The 20,938-nt window shown below is 42.9% G+C and overlaps 1 protein-coding gene across 1 annotated transcript in view; it reads right to left on the reverse strand.

Moving 5' to 3' along the window:
- The window catches only part of LOC139054230 (transcription factor E2F5-like), a 56,458-nt gene that overhangs the window by 23,766 nt on the left and 11,754 nt on the right, over nt 1-20,938 (reverse strand). The window contains exons 4-7 of the mRNA XM_070530935.1: nt 17,122-17,220; nt 13,783-14,079; nt 11,652-11,856; nt 6,553-6,642 (exon numbers count right to left, since the gene is read on the reverse strand). Coding sequence (XP_070387036.1) covers nt 6,553-6,642; nt 11,652-11,856; nt 13,783-14,079; nt 17,122-17,220 — 691 coding nt within the window. The remainder of the gene's footprint in view (nt 1-6,552; nt 6,643-11,651; nt 11,857-13,782; nt 14,080-17,121; nt 17,221-20,938) is intronic.

A 20,938-nucleotide genomic window follows, 5' to 3' on the forward strand; every position in this document is an offset into this window, starting at 1 on the left:
GGTGACTGTGGAAGCATTTTTGAAGTACACACTCAACTTGCCCTTGTCTCTCCTAGGTCCCAGACTCGTACACCAATATCTGGAAATTGCAGATTTGGCCACAACTCATGATTCGTCAGAAGAGAGAGACAAAATGCTTTATTGTACTGAGTGGTTCAGTTCCACAACCATTTTTCTGCAATCAGACGCAAGCTGGCACAGCGGCCACATGTACACGCAGCTCCCATTAATGCATGGTGGTTTCCTCCACAGTTCTGTGGTTTTCTTCGTCATTTGAAAAGAAATTATGGGCTAGAAAATTTTTCTCGATGCATGAAAAAAAAAGGTAATTTGGCTTTTATGCCGTCAATGGGGAATATTTGGAATTCAGCCAGGAACATGGTTTCATAGACAGCGGCGTGCATGCAAATGCGGATATTGTCCGTGGCCTTCACAATTAAGTCTGCTGTAGCACGAGTAGAACTTATGTTTGCTTACCCCCCCCTTTTTTCTTGAGAACTAATCAGGAATTGTGATGCCTGTCATTGCCCTTCTTAATTGTAGTCAACCCGCTGTGGTTGCTTAGTGGCTATGGTGTTGGGCTGCTGAGCACGAGGTCGCAGGATCGAATCCCGGCCGCGGCGGCCGCATTTCGATAGGGGCGAAATGCGAAAATACCCGTGTACTTAGATTTAGGTGCACGTTAAAGAACCCCAGGTGGTCCACATTTCCGGAGTCCTCCACTACGTCGTGCCTCATAATCCGAAAGTGGTTTTGGCACGTTAAACCCCATTGTAGTCAATGAGAAGAGGAATTTTTCCTATATAATTTTTAAAAGAATTGTACGGATGGGTCTGCTGATGACGTGAAGCAGTTTTCAAGGCAGTCAATGTTTCAGTATGTGGCAAGCTGTTTATTCTACCAACTGAGCATTCTTGACCATGGTAGTAGTCCTACTACCTGGCTAAAGGAAGGCTAAAGGAAAGCGATTTAAGAGCTTCCGTGATATCATGTGGAGGATATTCAACTTGTAACCGTATTTAGTACAAGCGGAGCTCATGAGAAAGCACTGACAGGAGTGCGGGAATCCCTATGTAATGCACTATTTCCCACGAGCAGCTCACTCTGGATGTCAGGGTATTAGTGAGCACATAAAGGAAACATAGTTCAAATTTGCAGCTGCAGTAATTTAGTGCTTCCTTACACTGTTTTGTGTGCACACAAGTGCATGCTTGTGCTTGCAAAGGTTATACACAGGTGCCCTGTATAGGCACTCTGCAAATGCTGTTCAAAGCTGGTCTGCATCATTTCTTAGCAATAACTTTGCAATCCACTTTTACAGGAATGCTCAACAGTATGAATGGCGAAAGTTTCACCGTTCAAACTGTTGAACACTTCTGCTAGAGTGGAGGGCAAAGTTATAACTAATAAATTTTGCTACTGGTTTAGTCAATGCACATGTGTGAGAAAGGTATATGTATTGAGACAAAAATACTTTCAACCACAGACTAGCAGAATGAAGCATTGTTCCCATTCAATATAGCTTCACCTTAATTATAGCCAGACTTTGCATATCCCCCTACTCTGCAAGGGTTGGGCGGTGCTAAAGGCGGTTGAATGGCAACGATACATTACTTCTTGGTGGCTAGGTGTTGGGTGCTAGGGGCACTGTGACGACAGAAACGTTTTCTGAGTGAATCTTGGAAAGCCACAGCGCTTCCCTTCTTTCCCGATTGTGGAGGAGACCGTATATGAGGAAGAAAAAGTGTAGACAGGAGTTTTTCCTTGAAAAACAGCCCTGTGTGGTAACCAACTTAAATTTTAGCAAATAGATTTTCTTCGGTATGCGGCACTGTGAAAATCAACTGCGACAAAGACGAAACTTTTTTCAACCATCGACAAGAAAAATCATGTAACTGCAGCAAGCGAGCACTCTCAGACGCTTTCTAATCATGTGGTGAGGGGTGATGTGCATGGCAGAGTACTATGTTGGGTGAGTTGGTGCAAACCTAACCTGATATACTGTGGTGCAAAGAAAGAAACTATAGAAAGAAGGAGATGGAAAAAGCGCCAAAATGGTCAATGAAAATAACATTCTTTTTTATTATTACAAAGAGTGCTGTGCTCCAAGCCCTTCTCCGTAACCACTAGCTGCGGAGGCCAATAATGAAATTACCCCCAAAATTTTGTGTAAAACTAAGAGAAGGTATGTGAAATACTGACACATGAGAAGTTATTATTGTAATTGCAATGCTGTTTGCATATTTCCCGTGTTATAAGTTGTGTTTTTAGTACTACAGCGCAATAGCTGTTGTATGGAATACTAATCTAGAAATAAACGAGAAGAAAGGAGGTTAATCGAGGGGCCCGATTTTTATTAGTCATATCATAAGAAGCCAACAAACACTGACACCAAGGACAACATAGGGGAAATTACTTGTGCTTAATAAATGAAATAAAGAAATGATAAATTAATGGAAATGAAAGTGGATGAAAAAACAACTTGTCGCAGGTGGGGAACGCACCCACAACCTTCGCATTTCGTGTGCGATGCACCACCAATTGAGCTGCCGTGGTGGTGTTTCCCCGGCCACTTTATTGGGTATTTATGTTTCCTTGTAAAACCCTGGGAGTGTTACCCAACGCCACCACTCACAGACCTTGGCGGCGGACGTGGAACATCTTTTCTGCCGCAGACGTCACGAGAATGTGATCTTTTTGGGTGAAGGGAACCGGTCAATAAACGCACACATTCTACCTGAAGGCGTCAATGTTGCCAGATGTTGTTTTTTCATCCACTTTCCTCTCGATTAATTTATCGTTTCTGTATTTCATTTATTAAGCACAAGTAATTTCCCCTATGTTGTCCTTGGTGTCGGTGTTTGTTGGCTTCTTATGATATAATCTAGAAATAGTAAGGCTGAGGCAGTTTCATCATGAAATGTGCGCACTTGTTATACGTATGAGCATACAGCACAAAAAATCGCCACATAAAGGTGAAGACCTCGGTCCAGAAAGAAAGGGACCACCTCACACAGCATTTCAGATTAATGGCGAAGCGACCTGTGGAATTGCGCTTGATGTGCACTGTTATCCAAGAAAATGCGACTGCCAAAACATGATAGCAAATCAAGGTTCTTTGCTGCTTGAGGCTTGTTTTCCCCGATCTACTTGCGATTCCTTTTTTTTTTAATTCACCGACTTTCCACCAAGAGAAGTCCCTAAAGTGTCTATCATATTTGCTTCGAAAGCCTGCTTGCATTACTTCCCTCCAGGCTCCAGGCCATAAGCCAAACATGAACGAGAACCACGGCATGTGTCAGCATGTGTTCGCTGCTTGCCCTATCCTGCACGACGCCGGTTGAACATATGAATCACGATAGGATCAGCAGCACACAGTGAGTGAGTGAGCCGTTATTTCCCCAACTGCAGCGAAAAGTGTGGATGGCTATGTGACCTGTAGCTTTCCCAGCATGCACAACAAACCAATTGTCACATGTTTCAATGCCAAATGTAAATGCACATTACCACCGAGTCTTGAAACGCACAATTTCCAGTACGTGGTCTTCTCGTTGGAAATATCTATCGCATTTACTTGCCTAATACTCGTACTAGCAAAATGCTCGCACCCCCACATTAGCCCTTTTTTTTTTCAAGTGACCGCCATACCCTCAAAAATTACTGCAGTGAGTGCTGTCATGCTTGTTGCGACTGATGATGATTGTGTATGGCAGCTGAGCCATGTTTACCGCCATTTCTTTTTCCAAAGCTTTTCCGCCATTGCATGTGCAGCAGCGCGCATGCGTTCGACAGTCTCCGATTTCAGCAGAAAAAACGGGGGAAAAAAGAAGAAAATACGGACTGTGCGAACAAGGCAGACAACATGTGCACAATTACACTAAGTAGACTGATGACATTTAGAAAAGGTTACTTTTAGCAAATAATCTGTTTCTGCAGTTCATGCTTCTGTAGAGCCTGTGTTTTTATTCCAAAGGCCAGTGCGAGCTCTTGACATTGGACACCTGCGTCATGGGGAGGTAGACACACTGTCTTTCATGAAAGCAATGACAATGCTGTCGTCAAAGCTTGAAAAACATCTGAGGGCTGTGCAAGTGCTTGCCATGATCATCCTGATCATAACGCTGGCACGATGAATGCTAGCAGCGGTGAGCATGTGAAAGCGAAGTATGCATGTGCTAAAGTGCTACTACATCATTTACCATTTCACTGTACTGTGGCTTTGAAACTCGAATGACGTGACCTCCAATACCATGCGCACAAGGCTGCGTGCGCTCTCTAGCGAGTGCGTATCGGAGGAGGTGGTGGTGTCCCTGTCGTCACCTCATTCAAACTGGAGAGGTACCATTTCAAGCAGGAACATACTTATATCCAGGCACACCCTTACAATGAAGACGACACGAGCAGACCATATTTCTTTTTTATTTTACTTAATCGCTCAGTCACTATTAGTTCTTTTTTATTGTATCCTCTCTGATATCTTGTCATTCTGTCCTTTTACCAACCCTCCACCGCCGTTGCTGACCACTCTTAAGGCATCAGCCGACTGAACTAGACAGTTACTGCGGTCAGCAGTAATTTCCTTCCCTTCTTGTTTCTTTACCTATCTATTTACATGAATAAACACCATTACTGCAGCCACAAAGGTATATACACCATTTCAAGCCTAACTATGAAGCATTGCCATTCAAACCTTCGTTTAGCAGGTTCGTACTTTCCAGAGTGCTAAAAAAGTGAACACAAAAAAAGAAAAACAGAAAAACCTAGCTGACTGTCAACAATATTCAAGCTTCTGATACTCAAGCTTCTGTCCCTTCTAGTCTCCGTCTGTCTCATTACTGAAGGTGTATTAAGCTGAGGTAGTGAGCACTACAGTCTGCAGGCCATCTACCAAGATGGTTTTTCAAGAACCAGTGGCCTGCAGTCAGAGACGGCAATGTCAAAAGCGGCAGTGACGAACCAGTGGCACTAAATCTTTTAGATAGACAATGGTTCAGCCGAGCCATTGCTGAAAGTATCAGGAGTGCAAAGGCCACCACGTGCAGCAACAAAACGACAATGGTACCAGGCACCAGTTGGTCTGAAAAGAAGGCGAGGGGAAGCATTTTTCTCAACTACATGTACAGCAGATCACCAGTCGCAACGGAACAGGCCGGAGCATGCTGTGAGGGCGAAGAGCAGTTTTCCTTTTTGTAAATGTGACTGAGTGGTGTCGCCTGGTGGAAGAATGATCTGCATGCAAGACGGTGGCCTTGATAGCTTCACCTTAATGACAATGTTTCACCAGGGAAGGTCACTCTGTGACTTTACATGAGTTCCTGTGCCAATTTAATTCTTCGTTTAAAGGATAAACTCATGCTTGTTTCTATCATTGCAGGCATGGTCGTTCCATTGGCACTACAATTTCATGGCCCGTTACGAACCTTTGTCAGCCTCTCTAAAACCAAAGAAAGCCGAAAATGTTTTGTCAGTACTTAATGTTTAACGGGACACTAAAGGCAAATAGTAAGTCAAGCTAAAGTGATTGATTAGTCCTCGAGAATCTCTAAGGCGTCAATATTATCGTGAACAAGGCCTTAATAATCAAGTTGAGGTAAATGCAGGAGATGATTAGAGACTCCCCTGGGACATTCAAGCACTTGTCCGATGACGAAAGCACTCCTCAGTTAAATTCTGTCACTAGTACTTAATCATTCGTTGCATAAAACATCCTTGTATTGTAAGACAAAATAAAATGCTACTTGTCCAGTTCTATTTCACTTTTATAAGAAAGAACTCACTGAAATAACCCGGACAACGATGTCGGCAGTCGAAAGGTTTCGTTTTCGCTCGACTCCACGCCACCCATGCCTTCGCATTTCAATAGTTATCGCATAATGCTGTGCTGATTTTGCTGGCTCGCAAAACTCGCACAAACTGCAAGTAGCAGAGAATTCAACTTCCATGTGATGTCTCGAGATGCCCGAACAGTCTACGCCACTTGACCAATAAGCAGCTGCAGTGGCGAATCCACCACTGTCTTGGCTTGGTGCCACCGTCTGTCGAGCACCACTTTACTCACCGACGGCAGCAAAGGGTGGTGATGACACATGAGATGTCACCACTACCCCAGTTGGGTGGTGGGAGATTTGAATTGCGAAAAAGGTATTCGGACCCTTCAGATGCCATTTTGTTATAAACTAAGTCTTTTCTTGGCACGAAACAAGCGTTGTGAGGTTTCTGAAATGGTGTTTAAACGGTCCATGTCGACTTAGTATTTGCCTTTAGTGTCCCTTTAATCCTGCACACCTGATGAAGTGAAGCCTTCAAAATCTATTAGAAAAATACTAATATAAGCAAATAGCAAATATTTAATTCAAAGGATTTCAAGTACCCTTTGAACACCCCTGCTCAGAAGCAGTTCTTTAGCAGGAAACCACTGTTTATAAAGAAGTGCGCGAGGGGATGGAGAAAACCCTGTATGCCTGGCAACAGTACAATATGGAGAGGCACTTCGAACTAGTCGCTTAAATAAAATGAAAATGCTAAGATGATGGCAAGGGATGGGAAACGCACCTTTCAAGTCAAAGAGCTCTTCCGATGCCAAGTCCTTCTGCGTGTCATTTTTTTCTGTAGCTGCTGTAACTCCTTCTGCATTTCCTGTAACTAGAATTACATATTTTTATGATATGCAAGCAAATGAAAACCAACATAATAAAAGCTGGAGGAAAATATGCACAAAGCAAAGTGTTGACTATTAAAGCAGCCCCACAGTGTAGATTTATAACTCTCATTCACTTCGATGTATATAATGTCACAACTTACGGGGGGGACATAGCTTTCAAAAGCAACTTCCTTACTTCTCCATGCATATTGATTAAAATTGGCAGAGGTAATGGTAATGTTTCTGTGATGTTATGGAAATTTCAAAGTTGCCGTATATTTATGGCGCCGTCTGTACGTTTAAAAAGCACGCCAACTTCCTAACTTTTTCTTTTCTGTCATGTGCTGCCACTATGTGGGAATACAGGGAATTTTTTTCGCGCGCCTCCTCTCTCGGTTTTTCTTGTATGGTTTGCTTTAGCGCTAGTTCACTCGCACGTCTATATAGTACCGCTCGCGCATTGGTGCGTGCACGGGCAGGTAGCAGTTTGGGTTTTGTTTTCGCTGGCGGTTTCGGCTTTTTGCGCTTTCAAAACTGATGACTATCTTGTTACTAATTGCTCAAAGGTTGACTGCCTGTCTCTCGCTCGTTTAGTGCTCACAGGGGTGCGCATAGGCAGGATGCCGCCGTGCGTGCGTTTCCGTAGCCCCCCCCCCCCCCCCCTTTTTGACACTCGCCATAACTAATTGCCTCTGGTTGGCGATAAGATGAAGGTTAGCGGAAGTCTTTCACATGTTCTGCTTTTTTCACGGGCACACAACCACAGTTTTCTTGAGTGCGTGCACCAACGCAGTTCTATTACGCTATGGACGTAAATATTAGTGTAAGAGCAAGAACATTTGAGTCTTGTGAAATATTCTCGCGCGCGCATTTTCAAAGCCTTGAACTATGTGCATAAAAATGCACCAAATTCTTTATTCTGATAAGTTTATTTCTTTTTTTATTGTTGTTATTCATGAATGAAGAGTGCATATATACCAACTCAAAATATGTTATTCTCACTTTACGGTCACCCTAAAAAAATTACAGTAAATTTTTTTCGAAATAAGTCCCTAAGTTGAATTGGAATCTGCAATAAAAAAATTTACCCTGGGCGCTCGCATATGGCGAAAAAAATCTACCCTCAAAAAGTTAATACTAAATTTTTTCTCCTCTTGGGCTTGTCCCAAGCCTGAACAACTTAAAAAATGTGATAGAAGACTTGTTCATAGTACTGTGCCTTCCAAAACGAATGGTTGAGGGCGTGACATTCTTAGATTTTTTAATTACACCATGATTTTTTTTTTAGTTCGCATTTTTTATGACGTAACAGTACAACAGGCCATTCATTTTAAACAGTGCCAAAAAAAAGAAAAGAAAACACGGACAAGGAAGAGCACAGGACCAGCGTTGGTCCAGTGCTCTTCCTTGTCCGTGCATATTTTGGTGCTGTTTAAAATGAATGATCTGTACCAAATAGCTCGCACCCAAACGCTTCCAAGTACAACAGGCATTCAGAATGTGAACTATTTGAATCCTTAATTCAGAAAAAGTTGTACTGGCAAAGCAAGAATGTTGTGCCCCGAACTGTATTTCAAACACTATAGTAAAAAAATAAATAAACGAAATTGAAACAGACCTAGTAGTCGCTAAGAAATCAGCGGGACAAGCTGAACGGAAGGCGACAGAAACAAGTTTGAGAAAATGGCTATCAAAGTTGTGTTTCAGATTGGAAGTTATCAAAAGGCACCAGGGCTGTAGTCATTGATGTCCTATCGAATGCGAGGATTCTGGAGTGTTTTGCCTTTAGTCTGAAGGACTTTGCTTGCCTTATTCCCCCCGAAAATCCTTCTCCACTGCTCAGTGGAGAGCATGTTGGCCAAGATGCAGACCAAATGTTGCACAATATCCCACAAAAGCATAGCCGGCCCAAGAATTGTATTTGCATACTGCCTTGTTGATGGCTGTCTGAGAGTGGCACAGGGAGGCTTACCCTTTATCATCACTCACATAAAGTCTCTATCACAATCAATGCCACATTCTTGTCTTTTTGTAGCAATGGCCAGATGGTTGAACGAAGGCTTTTAGCAGCATTTTGAATTTTGCTTCCTAGACAATAGTTCAGGAACTAGCTGCACATTAGGAAGGCACTGGTACATGGGCAGCAATGCAGCTGAAACATTCATGCTTTGCAAGCCAGTACTTATGGGGAGGTCTACCTTGTGTCTTTGCAGCCTGATGTTGGCACCAACTACTATTTTGAGAACATTGTATTGTAAAAACGTTTTCTCCTTTGAAAATTGCGAGGATAGTTAGATTTGACATTCATGGCACCTTCACATCATCAAAAAAGCAAGAAAGCCCCGACCTGCACTGTAGCTGAGAAACCGTGACCAAAATAAATAAATAAATAAATAAATAAATAAATAAATAAATAAACTAGTCACTTTAGTAGGTATTTGAATGTAAAAGCATGATGACTTCTCTAAGTTATCACTTTAAATTAAAACTCTAATCCACATTGCTCTAATTTGTACTAACCTTAATCCACCTGAGTTCAATTTATTCCCCCTGTCAAGCGGGCAAGTTAAGTGCACTTAGGGAGAGTGTCACTCGGTTTAAGCGCACTTTCACAAACCTAAACCTGGCAAGTAAAGCGTCACTTGCAGAAGAGTGCACTCCGGTCAGAGTGAGTTCACGGAACGCACTTTGCTGGCCGAGTGCGTAGCCTCGCTGCCAGCAGCTTAAATGGTACAAAATGTAATGCATAAAAAAAAAAGGCACATTAGTTCATTTTAGTCATTGAACAGCTTTTAAAAAAATATTCAGAAGAGAACTTGCTCATATTCTGTTTTAGCAGGATCAAACGCCACATTGTTGCATGCCACCATGTTGTTCTGGATTGGCTAGGCATTAGTCTTGGCTAGCATTGACTTACAACACTCTTATAATAAATATCTTTTTTTTCTTGTAGAGAAAATACAGACTAAGTTTGTTTTTATTTATAATACACTGCAAAACAATCACTTTTTTGAAGATTTGTTCTTTTTACTCTACAACTTCAAAAAACAAGCTCTTAGTCTGTCGCCATTGTTGTTTACTGCAAGTGCACTCTGTTTTCTTGTTTAGCAGCGCTAAGCCTTACGTGTCACTCAAGGTCCCGAAGTGTACATGCACTTAACTTGGCCGCTTGACAAGGGTATAATTCACCTTAATCCACGCTGATGATGATTTTTCCTGCCATTCATTGCGGACAACACCGGCTTTTTTGGCTCACGGGACATACGATACAATGCTTTCGCAATAATAAAATAAAAGCCCGACTTAGGTGCGCAATATGCTTGGTCGCAGGAGCATGAGATGCCAATTTGCAAAATGCTTAGCGGTGGGTTTGAGGTGTTTGTGTGAGGTGTGTTTGATCACCGAATCCAAAGGCTGATTTTCAAAATGCTTAACCGTGGGCCTGAGGAGTCCGCACACAATGAGCTCAATCACTGGATCAGTGGGGCCACTGTGCCAAATGTGTAACCGCGGGTTCGAGGAGTCTGTGCAGGATGTGCTCAATCACAGAGTCCAATGTGCCAATGTACAAAATGCCTAGCCATAGGTATAAACAGTATGCACCTGATGTGCATAGTCGCAGCACCGATGCTCGAAAGCCTTAACCACGGGTCCGAGGATTGCTTGAGTGATGTGCTTGGATGTAAACATTGCAGTGCAGTCCCAAGCACAGATGCTTGGAAAGCTTATCCCTGTGTCCGAGGATTCCGCTCGCTAAGTGCTTGGCTAAGTGCCCCTTAATTTTGTCGTCAAAATTAGCTCTTTTTTATTTCCCATGCATGTAATGATTGCACCCGAAACTTGCCGCAGTGATATGTCGTACACCAAGTCTAGCTAATAATAATCGCACTATCTGTCGAATGCTAAGCAAACGACTCTTCAAGACAAACCAAGCGGTCTGCACGCACCAACCATTCTCAAGCAGATGCCCCATTTCATTCCTTTCATCACTTTCCGCACTTCCATGACAAAAAAAAAAAAAAAAAAAAAGGAGAGGGGGAAGAAGAAGGAGGATTAGAAGAAGGCTACAACCAAACTCGCCTTTATTATGTAGGCTTTGTGATGGCTGTGGTCAACAACAACAAAAAAAAGGCGCCTTTCGATTCTTCTCGTCTGTGCTCGTGGGCACGCAACAAATCTCGAGCAGCAATGATAGCAGGCACGTTTACACTGATACGTTAGACACCGACGCTTGTAACATGGCTAAGATATTCGCCCACTCTTAGCGGAAACGTGCCGTATTAGGATAGTAGTGAAGACAAATGCCGCAGTTTCCGCAGCATGCCCGTCATGTGTTCCTATGTCACTGGCAGCTAAGCGCGCTCATCTGTTTCTGTCCCCTCAAAGTAGACATGGCTATGTTATTGCCGCAAAATTGCCGATATTAACGATATTATTCATTACTGATACGGAAGAAACTGTTTCAATGCATGTAATGTACTCACGAGAAGAATAAAAATCGAGTTCGGCGCATTCGGCTTGCTTCGCCGGCCGCCATCTTTTTTTGGTTCCCACATTACATACAGGGGCAGCCGTCTCTATTTGTTGACCTGTTGTCATCCCGCAGCAAATGCGAGATGAAAAAAAAAAAAACATTCTTTTTTTTTTTGTGGGAAATTTAACCCGCGTAATGATCGCACCCCTGAATTTGCGTCATTTATTTGACAAAAAAGTGCGACTATTATGCGAGTAAATACGGTATATAGACGCACGGGAGCAAAGTAGCGCTAAAACAAACCGTGCAACGAAAATTGAGAGAGGGAGGCGCAAAAAAAATTCCCTGTATTCCCACATAGTGGCAGCACATGACAGAAAAGGAAAAGTTAGGAAATTGGTGCGCTTTTTAAATGTACAGACGGCGCTGTAAATATACGGCATCAACCATTTTTGGATTTGTTCGCGACGCCGTATATTTACGTCACTGACCCTCAAAGGGTTAAGGGTTGGATTCTGATGCAGACTGCAAACTTACTCGGTGAAAGGCGTGCTCGGTCTGATGCCTCAGTCACCTTGCCTACAGAGGCAGCCGCTGCCCTCTGGCTCCGTGTCACCAATGGGCTTGACTGAGGACTGGCACATAGCACAGTCTTGCGAGGTGAACTACGAGGAGAGTTGCGAGTTGTCATGCGAGTCACTGGTGCCTCCACAACAGATTCCTTCACTTTCTTGGCTGCACCCTGCAGACATGTATCAAGAAATGTTGTAAGGCAAAACAACAGTGGTCTTCAGCCCAAAATCACAGAGAAAAAAGCATGTACAAACAGTAAAAGGTCTGTACAAATAGTAAACGCCACATTCATACGTACCACAACAACCAATATGCCAAATCATAACTTAGGCAGAAACTACAAATTTTACACACACACACACACACACATGCACGCACGCGCGCACACACACACACACACACACACACACACAAAATGCACCCATGGCATATTTACATATTTCAGTACAATTATCAATGACACCATGAAGAGCAAAGTTTAAGGTCTGCTGACCAAGTGCAGTAATGGATGTTTGTTGAACACTCATAATATAATGAATTCATAATGGATCATTCATGATCCTTGCTTGGGAGCAAGGATTGACGGCGAATACCTCACCAACCTTATGTTTGCCGATGACGTTGTTCTATTCAGAAATACTGCAGCCGAGTTACAACAAATGATTGAGGACCTTAACAGGGAGAGTGTAAGAGTGGGATTGAAGATTAATATGCAGAAGACAAAGATAATGATGAATAGTCGGGCAAGGGAACAAGAGTTCAGGATCGCCAGTCAGCCTCTTGATTCTGTAAAGGAGTATGCTTACCTAGGTCAATTAATCACAGGGAATCATGATCATGAGAAGGAAATTCATAGAAGAATAAAAATGAGTTGGATTGCATATGGCAGACATTGTCAGCTCGTGACTGGAAGCTTACCATTATCACTGAAAAGGAAGGTGCACAATCAGTGCATTTTACCGGTGCTGACATATGAGGCAGAGACTGGGAGACTGACAAAAAAGCTTGAGAACAAGTTAAGGAGTGCACAAAGAGCGATGGAACGAAGAATTCTAGGCATAACTTTAAGAGACAAAAAGAGAGCGGTTTGGATCAGAGGGCAAACGGGTATACACGATATTCTAATTGACATTAAGAGAAAAAAAAAAATGGAGCTGGGCAGGTCATGTAATGTGCAGGTTAGACAACCGTTGGACCATTATTAGGGTTACATAATGGGTGCCAAGAGAAGGGAAGCGCAGCCGAGGACTGCAGAAGACTAGGTGGGGCGATGAAATTAGGAAATTCACGGGCACTAGTTGGAATCGGTTGGCGCAGGACAGGGGTAATTGGAGATTGCAGGGAGAGGCCTTTGTCTTGCAGTGGACATAAATTGGGTTGATGATGATGATGATGATGTAAGAAAACTCTGCCGATCTGTCGTAGAGGCTGCTGTGAACATGCGAGGTAAATATTCCTGCACTGCATGCAGCAGGGAATTGTAAGTTCCCTGCTGCATGCAGTGCATCCCGCCACGGGGTGCCGTGACGAGCCCTTTCGCCGTTGTGACACTTCACTTTTGGCAGGGGCTCTGCCCCTCTTGGTTGCTCCACTGTGCAGCTTCCAGTGTGCTAGCGGAGATGAAAGGAGAAAGCTGGATATTGGTCCAACTGCTCCACTTACAATTGAAGGATGCATAACATTTTTGCAGCATAAGATTCACAAGATGGCGTCCTTTACAGTGAGGCCATTCTATGATTAGTTAAAAAAGTGTTCTAGGGCCCCTTTAAGAGTATATGTGACAAGAGCACTAACACAATGGCTGTCAACGGCCCACAAAAATGCAGGTTGTCGGCCTAGTGTAACCAAATTACGATCAAATGCAAAGCAGTTAGCTGTAGTGACTTGAATGGTGATTTCCTCGTTTGGACTCAACTTTGTCGGTGACACCCCTTGCTCTCATTTAACTCCATGAAGGCAAGGAAAGATGAGTGCGAGGACACCCTTGTGAGGGCATGCCTTCATCAAGGGGCCCCTGTTAGGTCGTAACACAGTCACAAAAACTTTATAAGTCAAAATCAAGAAGCAACTGACAAAGCAAACACAGACAACTTACATTTGGGGCTTTGCTGTCACTCAGCTTTCGCTTGATAGGTGTCTGCTGTTGGCGAGATTTGCGACGAGTCATTGGCATCGTATTTGAAGGGTTTTCATCATCTGCAGAATCCCGCTCCGAAGAGGCAGCTTCAGCCGGCTCTGACTCAGCTGAGACCACTTCCTCGCCTTGGATATCTTCGGTCTCCATGGGGACCGCTTTTTCTGTCTCTTGCTTTAAAGCAGTTGTAACTGCAGCAGAAGCTTCAGCAGGGGCCTCAGCCAAATCAGGAGCTTTTTCTTCATGAGGAACCTGCAACTAAGTAGAAACAGCTATGAATCACACCATCCTTTGACCATTATCATGGCCACAGCTATATTTTTTTTTTCCGACTAAATGATAAAAAATAAGCATGGCAACATTAAAATTGAACAGCTTCTGTCAACACTCTCCCAATAATAGACACTTAAGTTAATAAAAGCCTGTTAATGCCATCACGTGGAGTCAAAAGTATCTCAGGCCCAAGTAAAACAATTGCACTCACAAGAACACTGTATCGCTGGATGTTGCTTTGCCATGCTATCACGTTTCTGCTCACAAGGTCGTGACTAAACATTATGGTAAAACCTCGTTAATTTACAACTTGTTATTTCTAAATTTCAGATAATTCGAAGTAGCCGCCGCATTCCATCCAACAATGAATTGAAAGCAATATGTAACACATCCCGCTAATTCACCCTGAAATCCGCAACACCATCGATAATTCGAACTCCGTGCCATCATGGATGGGGAGAGTGCTAGTGTGCAGGAGTATGTTGGCGATGATCGTCGCTGTGTAGCTTTGCTCTTTCCAACTACAGCTGTCTATTGCATGTCGGTTCTCTCCCTCTCAGGACCTTCAAGATAAAAGAGTTTTAGAATAGGGGCCCCAAAGAAATTGTGTCAAAGCCACTGCGCATGCACGAGGCGCAAACTGCGTTTGGGGTTTGCGTCAGGCACGCTATTTCACTGGTTTAGTGGGTGCCCCAAAAGATTTGCATCAACAAAATGGCGGCACCCATCGAAGCGACGACTCTAACCTAGAACCAAAGTGGGTTCGATTTGTGGTAACGTGTGAAGGTTGCAAGCTAGGAGAAGTGACTGCAGTTATCGCTTTCTCTCAACTAGCATGTGTTATGAAGACTGATTCATCAGACACCACTGATTCAGAATTCGTTTGTTGATTTCATGGCTCCTAGGCCTAATACGGCGTAGCTTGGCTGGTGAAGGCACGTAAAGTTGGTTATTCAAAACTAAGTGCAACTAATTGCTTGCTGCTAATAGAATAACCTTTATATTGTAATTAAATGCAAAAACAAAAAAGTCAAAATTACTCTTATCATAAAAGGGTATATTTTATTTAATTGTTTCTAATAGCTTTTCTCTGACACCGTAGTGGCGCTGTCAGCACAAAACACTATCTGCAAGAGCAAAGCCCTATTCTAAAGCTCTCCACTCCTGCATACCCCAATGCTAACACCCGCAAAGCTCTTTGGGGCCCCTATTTTAAAACTCTCCAAAAACGTGGACATGGTGCTGTGTGTTTTTTATTTATTTATTTGTTGCAATAGCGATTATATGGACACTCCAAGCGCATTTCTGCTGTAGGCGTGGGCATCGGTGTTACCGCCAGGTTCCGTATCAAGTCCAAGGGCAATAACACCATCACCGCGCACCATGCGCTGTATGTGTGAGTGAAAGCATGCGAGGGGAGGCGACGATTGCGGCTTAATCTTGCCCACGAGAAAGGGACGAATGCAAAGGGGAAGCGTGCCGTCTTCTCTCACGCGCAAGGCACCCAATGTTGCAAGGTGCCAGGGGGTGGGGGAGGGGGGGGGGGGGGCGCACATTCTCTCTGGCTGCAACTGCCCATGTGGCGGCTGCGCGCGGCTGTATCTTGAGAGCGACCTGCGTTGGGGGCAGAGTCTAGTTGCATTGGCGACTCATAGCTCTGTGCAAGCTGTATGTTCTCGGTGCTCACTTTGCTCTGAAGCGATAGCCAGCATGAACGTCACTTCGCTTGCTACTGTTGCCGCATTTCCTCATGCCAGCGCTTTGACGGCGAGTGTTCGTGGTGTGATGTGTTCATGTTTGCTGTGCACGCTGAAACCATGCTTTCAGTATTGTAGTTAGCAGGCGAATGTTTACAAGTTGATACAGCCGATAAAAGTTCTAGCCTTACTTCGTACGGCTGTCTGCTAATTTGCTATCGCAATCGATGCTTCACTTTTCAGACGAAACTGTCTTTTTTTTCTTTTTTTTTTCATGTTACATCTTGGAGGCTATGCTCTTTGCTTGGTCTTCTGCCGAGAAGCGGCGCCAGGCAATGTCTATAACACAGCGGCCGTGTCGTTTATCAGCGCTTGCAGTACCTAAAATAGCCTTTGAGATTCATCGCTATTACTCAAAGGAAAGCATCGCTGGGATATGTGTTTGGATGCCGCCTATGCGTATAGTGGAACTCAGCAGCGTGCAGCCGGTGCATCTACGAAAGTACAACGGAGACCAAGATTGCAGCATGTTGTCATGCACTTCGAGAGTGCACTTTAGAGCGCAGTTCTTGTTCCTGCGGCGAGCGTTGGATACGCCGGATAAACTTAAGTTCAAGGTACGGTACGGTGCGTTTCTGCTATTTCTGAAAAATAAAGCCATGCAAATACGTATAGTGGACAACTTACACAGGGCGTGCAGAAGCAGAGCTGCAAGAATTAAAGCACACCACAGCGTCTATGCGATACAACGGAAGCGGTCACGATCAAATCAACACTTCCCTGCCTGCTGCTATAACTTTAAGGCTATGGCATTGCTCGAGGTCACAAATTTGACCGAGGCAGCCGCATTTTGCCGGAGCGAAATAAAAAACGCTTGCATACTTTCCTTTAGGGACATGTTAAGGGGAGAGGTACCCTCGGACACCAACTTTTTTGTTTATTGAGATATTTTAATGAAATTTTCTGGATAGACTCATAGCAAAATCATTAGTAGAACTACAAAAATTCATGCAGTTATGTCCACTGGTTCTCAAGTTACAGCAATATGTCAGAATAGTGCACATGGTTTTCTCATTCCAGGCCTGGAGAATTTTCAAAAGGTGCTGCAACTGTGAAATTCACTATGATGATTCCCAGATGGATACCTCCTGTACCACCTAAAGTGTGTACGCCTGTCATGTCTGTAAATGAATGATCAACTATTCAGTTAAAGAAGAAAAAAAAGAAAAAGTACAGAAACACCAACGCTCAAACAATATATAAAGTGCCAACACACAATAAATTGCCAGCAAACTTAACTGCTACTACTTTCATATGAAATCAAACTTACTGGCGGTGAACCTTCATCGTCAAGTTCCTTGTCCATAAGCAGAACATTGATGGATCCTTGTTCAGACTTCGCATAAACCCAGTACTGTTTCTCTGCAACCTGCACAAGAGCAAAGCCTTCTTTAGCAATGCATTGCTACAGAGCAACTCCAGTGATAATTAAAGATACTACATATATCTCAACAAAATTCACATCATATGCTCTGCTGGGCACTATGGTCATGCATACCGAACAACATGACTGACAGACATTCAACAAATGAATGCTACAGAGTGGTGTATGTCCTCCAAAAATGTGCCCTTGAATGGATGATCCAATAACTACCTTGTGCTAGTCATTTCTGATGCCAGCATAGAAACAGCAGTGCCATGAGCAACAATGATAAACTACTGGCATGAAGGTTTTGAAGCAAAGTAACCTTCATGGTGCAATCTCTCTTCTTTTCAGTAGGAATGTGTGAACAGCACTCAAAATTTCAAATACGAATTTTAAAGTAATAGCTACTCAATTTGTACTGATTCAAGAATTTACTATTTGAAATTGTCAAATGTTTGTTCCTGTATACCACTTAGTTGAGTCTACAGTGACATAAACTGAGAGTGGAGACTGTTCCGAATTATTCTGCTGCAGAGGAGTTGCAGTTTTGTGCAGAGGCATCAGTGGCTAAGGGAATGCATGATGCGCATAACTCCTGCTCAATAATTTCAGAGGTGCACAGGAGCACAATAAAGAAAGTTGAAGACATAAAATGATAAACAGTGATGGAACAAGAGACATCTCGCCTTTCACAACTGTTGGTCATTTCAATCATTTCCAGTCATACAATAATGATGCCTCACCTTTGGACAGCTTACACATTTGTAATCTGGACTTAGGCAAACAAATTATATGGCCAATCTCACCATGTATGCATCCCTTTAAACTGATGTGTGGGGCTGCAGTATTACACTTAGCTCCTACAATGAACACAACACTCTATATGCACCTGGTGATGCACTGTTCCTTTGCTTTACTGCTGCTATTTGTGCACCAGATACAATCACCTGTCAGTTGTTTCTCACAAGTTGCTCAGTTAACTGCACGTCCATTAGTGAATGAAATTACATAAACCTAAGGTTCAGTCTTTTCAGTTTTTATTTACACCCGACCATTTTTTGTTTTGTGTTTCAGTGTACAATTATTTGCATCAAGCTTACAACATTCTTCTTTTTTTTTTTTAATGAATATCTGGATCACTAATTTTGTTGATGCTGAAATATGCTGTATGACTGCAGATCCAGCTCTTGAACGCTGTAGTTGTACCCAATACACAGAATAACAAAGTTTTTAAGAAGCAGTCCAGCGAAGGCACATCATATGGCAATGGAACTATGCAAGAACAACGAGTGCATCTGATTTTAGAACACAAATAGAATGAGACATTACTTGTAACATTGAGAGGATACCGAGTTCCAATGAATAATACAGAAAACATTACTAGGTAGATACGACCCCACATTAGCATCAGTAAATTTGCCCAGTTCAGTCTGCACGGCAGCTGCAGTGCAACACCTGTAAGGACTCAAGTCAGGGCTACTCTGTCCCTGGTGTGGAAAAAAAAAAAAAAGCAGAAGTTGCCCTTTTAGAGCTGCTAACTGACAAGAACAAGCAAAAAACGCAGTCTTGATATCATGATGCTTTTGGATGTTTTTGTGTACTATGATAGCTGTGTTTTTAATTTCTTGGAGATTTTCACAAAAGGTAAACGGTTTATGCATGCTGAAACCTGCCTGTTTAAGAATCCAAATTTCCCAGCTTTAGGGTTTTTACAAAAGGCCACCTCTTATAGAAGTACTGACACAAAAACTTTGCATCTGACATTTTTTACCTTATCAGATCGGACGGTACGATTGCAGAATTTCTAGAAAGAGTAACAAATCATTAACAATATCAGTATTTCCCCTTTTGAGGGTGACCAGCGTACATTTACAGTGGTGGAAACAAGTCCCAAATGGTCACGTATGTACATGTACGGTAGCAACCAAACGTATAAAGGAAAATCCTTTTCAGAGTGAAGCACTGCCTAGCATTGCTCTGCAGGTGCTGCAACCTCCCGTCTAAAGAAGTTTCTCCTTGTGTTGCTGCCCCTCAACCTCAGCCAGGACTGATTTTTCGCTTTAGCCTATGGTGGCTGCCACCGTGGTGGTTTAGTATTCCTGCTTTGCTTTGTTTACTGCCGCATACTCATGACCGCGCTTGTGCACATTATACTGGGCATCCTCACACAAGTCATTTCGAGTTATTGGTGTAGGAAAAAGTGAGTTCTATCTTGTTTCTTATCACTCAAAGTGTTATCACAAGATGCTGATCCGTATGGCTCTCCCATAGGTGTGTGATTACTTTGCACGTAGCCTCTTGCAAACCAACAATACTGTAGCGCATGGGTCTCTTGTTTTGAAACACGTGAGACCTGACAGAACCTCATCTAGTAGTCCCACAATGAATTACTGTAGGTTTTTCACTTGCTTTGTTTTTCTGATAGGTGTGCACCATTGAATTTGCTTACAAGTGGTCAGTGGTCACATGACATACCTTGCTTTCACTATGGTTGCACGTTTCTGGAGCTGTATTTTCTAACAATCAACTTCATTTACATTCTTATGATCCTTTGTCATTGGTTTGAACGTAGCTCGGAGGCTGCCACCCTTGGCGCGACCCAATAAATATAAAAAGTGAAATGGAATGTTACAAAATGTGGGCCCTAGCTGTGCCATACCTATATAAAACATAAAAATATGTTTTGTTAATTTAATTACATTTGTAAAAGGATATGCCAGTTTATCTATGTAGGTAGGTAGGTCTAAATGGGGTTTAATTGAAAAGGTTGGAAGCGGTGTGCCCCCGGCTACTTCATTTCATCAATATAAAGAAAACAAATTGGCTCAGAAAATTAATAAAAAAAAGTATTTCCACGCCAACTGTCCCAAGTGTGGCACTCAAATGTCCATTTCTATAAAAAAATATTTAAAAAATACACATATTTAAGCATTATACTTGCACAGTATTTCCCAAAACACCTTGAGTGGAAAAATTTATTGCTGCCCATGAAGGCCATTTGAATTTCACAAATTTGGTGGAAAAAAGATGCAAAACAAAAATTTGCTAAAGATCGACTGTTTCACATGCTCTTTCAGCCTTTGCGTTCTTGCGTTGTCTGAAAATTGTGCTTTCATTATAAAACAGTTTCACAATATACTTTGATGTTTGTGAACCTTTCTGGCAACCAGGTCTGGCCATTTTGAGCTGACAAGCGCAGAGCATACATTGTGCAATAACGATCGTGTCTGCAAGGTTTACATCGCTACGCGCTGCAGAAAAGTCTGAAATTTCAATCCGAATGCCGTTTTCCCTTCTCCTCATGACCACTGTGCTCCTAGCTGGACGGTGACCTACTCGCGTCCCTGCGTCTACGTACTCGGGTCCGCAGTGTGACGTTGCTCGTGGTTACACGTGACTTCGAGAATTATTCAAAGCACAACTGTTACTTGTATGATCTGTTGCTTGAATTGACGAACTGAAGTTCAGCGAAATAATAAAACACAAATGGGAATGTCTGCGTGTTTTTTGTTTTACTTCGCACTGAAGTAAGAGAGATGTACTTCCACTTCGTCTGCTTGTTGCCACGGTCGTGCGGTCACGTGCACATGTACCATAACTATGCCATTTTCTACCATGTTCCAGTGCGTGAACATGCTCTGCGATCCGCTTGCTCTGCCTCAGTATTCGTGAAGCACTGAATTATACCGCTAGTCATGTTTCCTTGTGCACAGTGTGCAAA

This window comes from Dermacentor albipictus, chromosome 1 (genome assembly GCF_038994185.2).
Source record: "Dermacentor albipictus isolate Rhodes 1998 colony chromosome 1, USDA_Dalb.pri_finalv2, whole genome shotgun sequence".
NCBI classification, from domain to species: Eukaryota; Metazoa; Arthropoda; class Arachnida; order Ixodida; family Ixodidae; genus Dermacentor; species Dermacentor albipictus.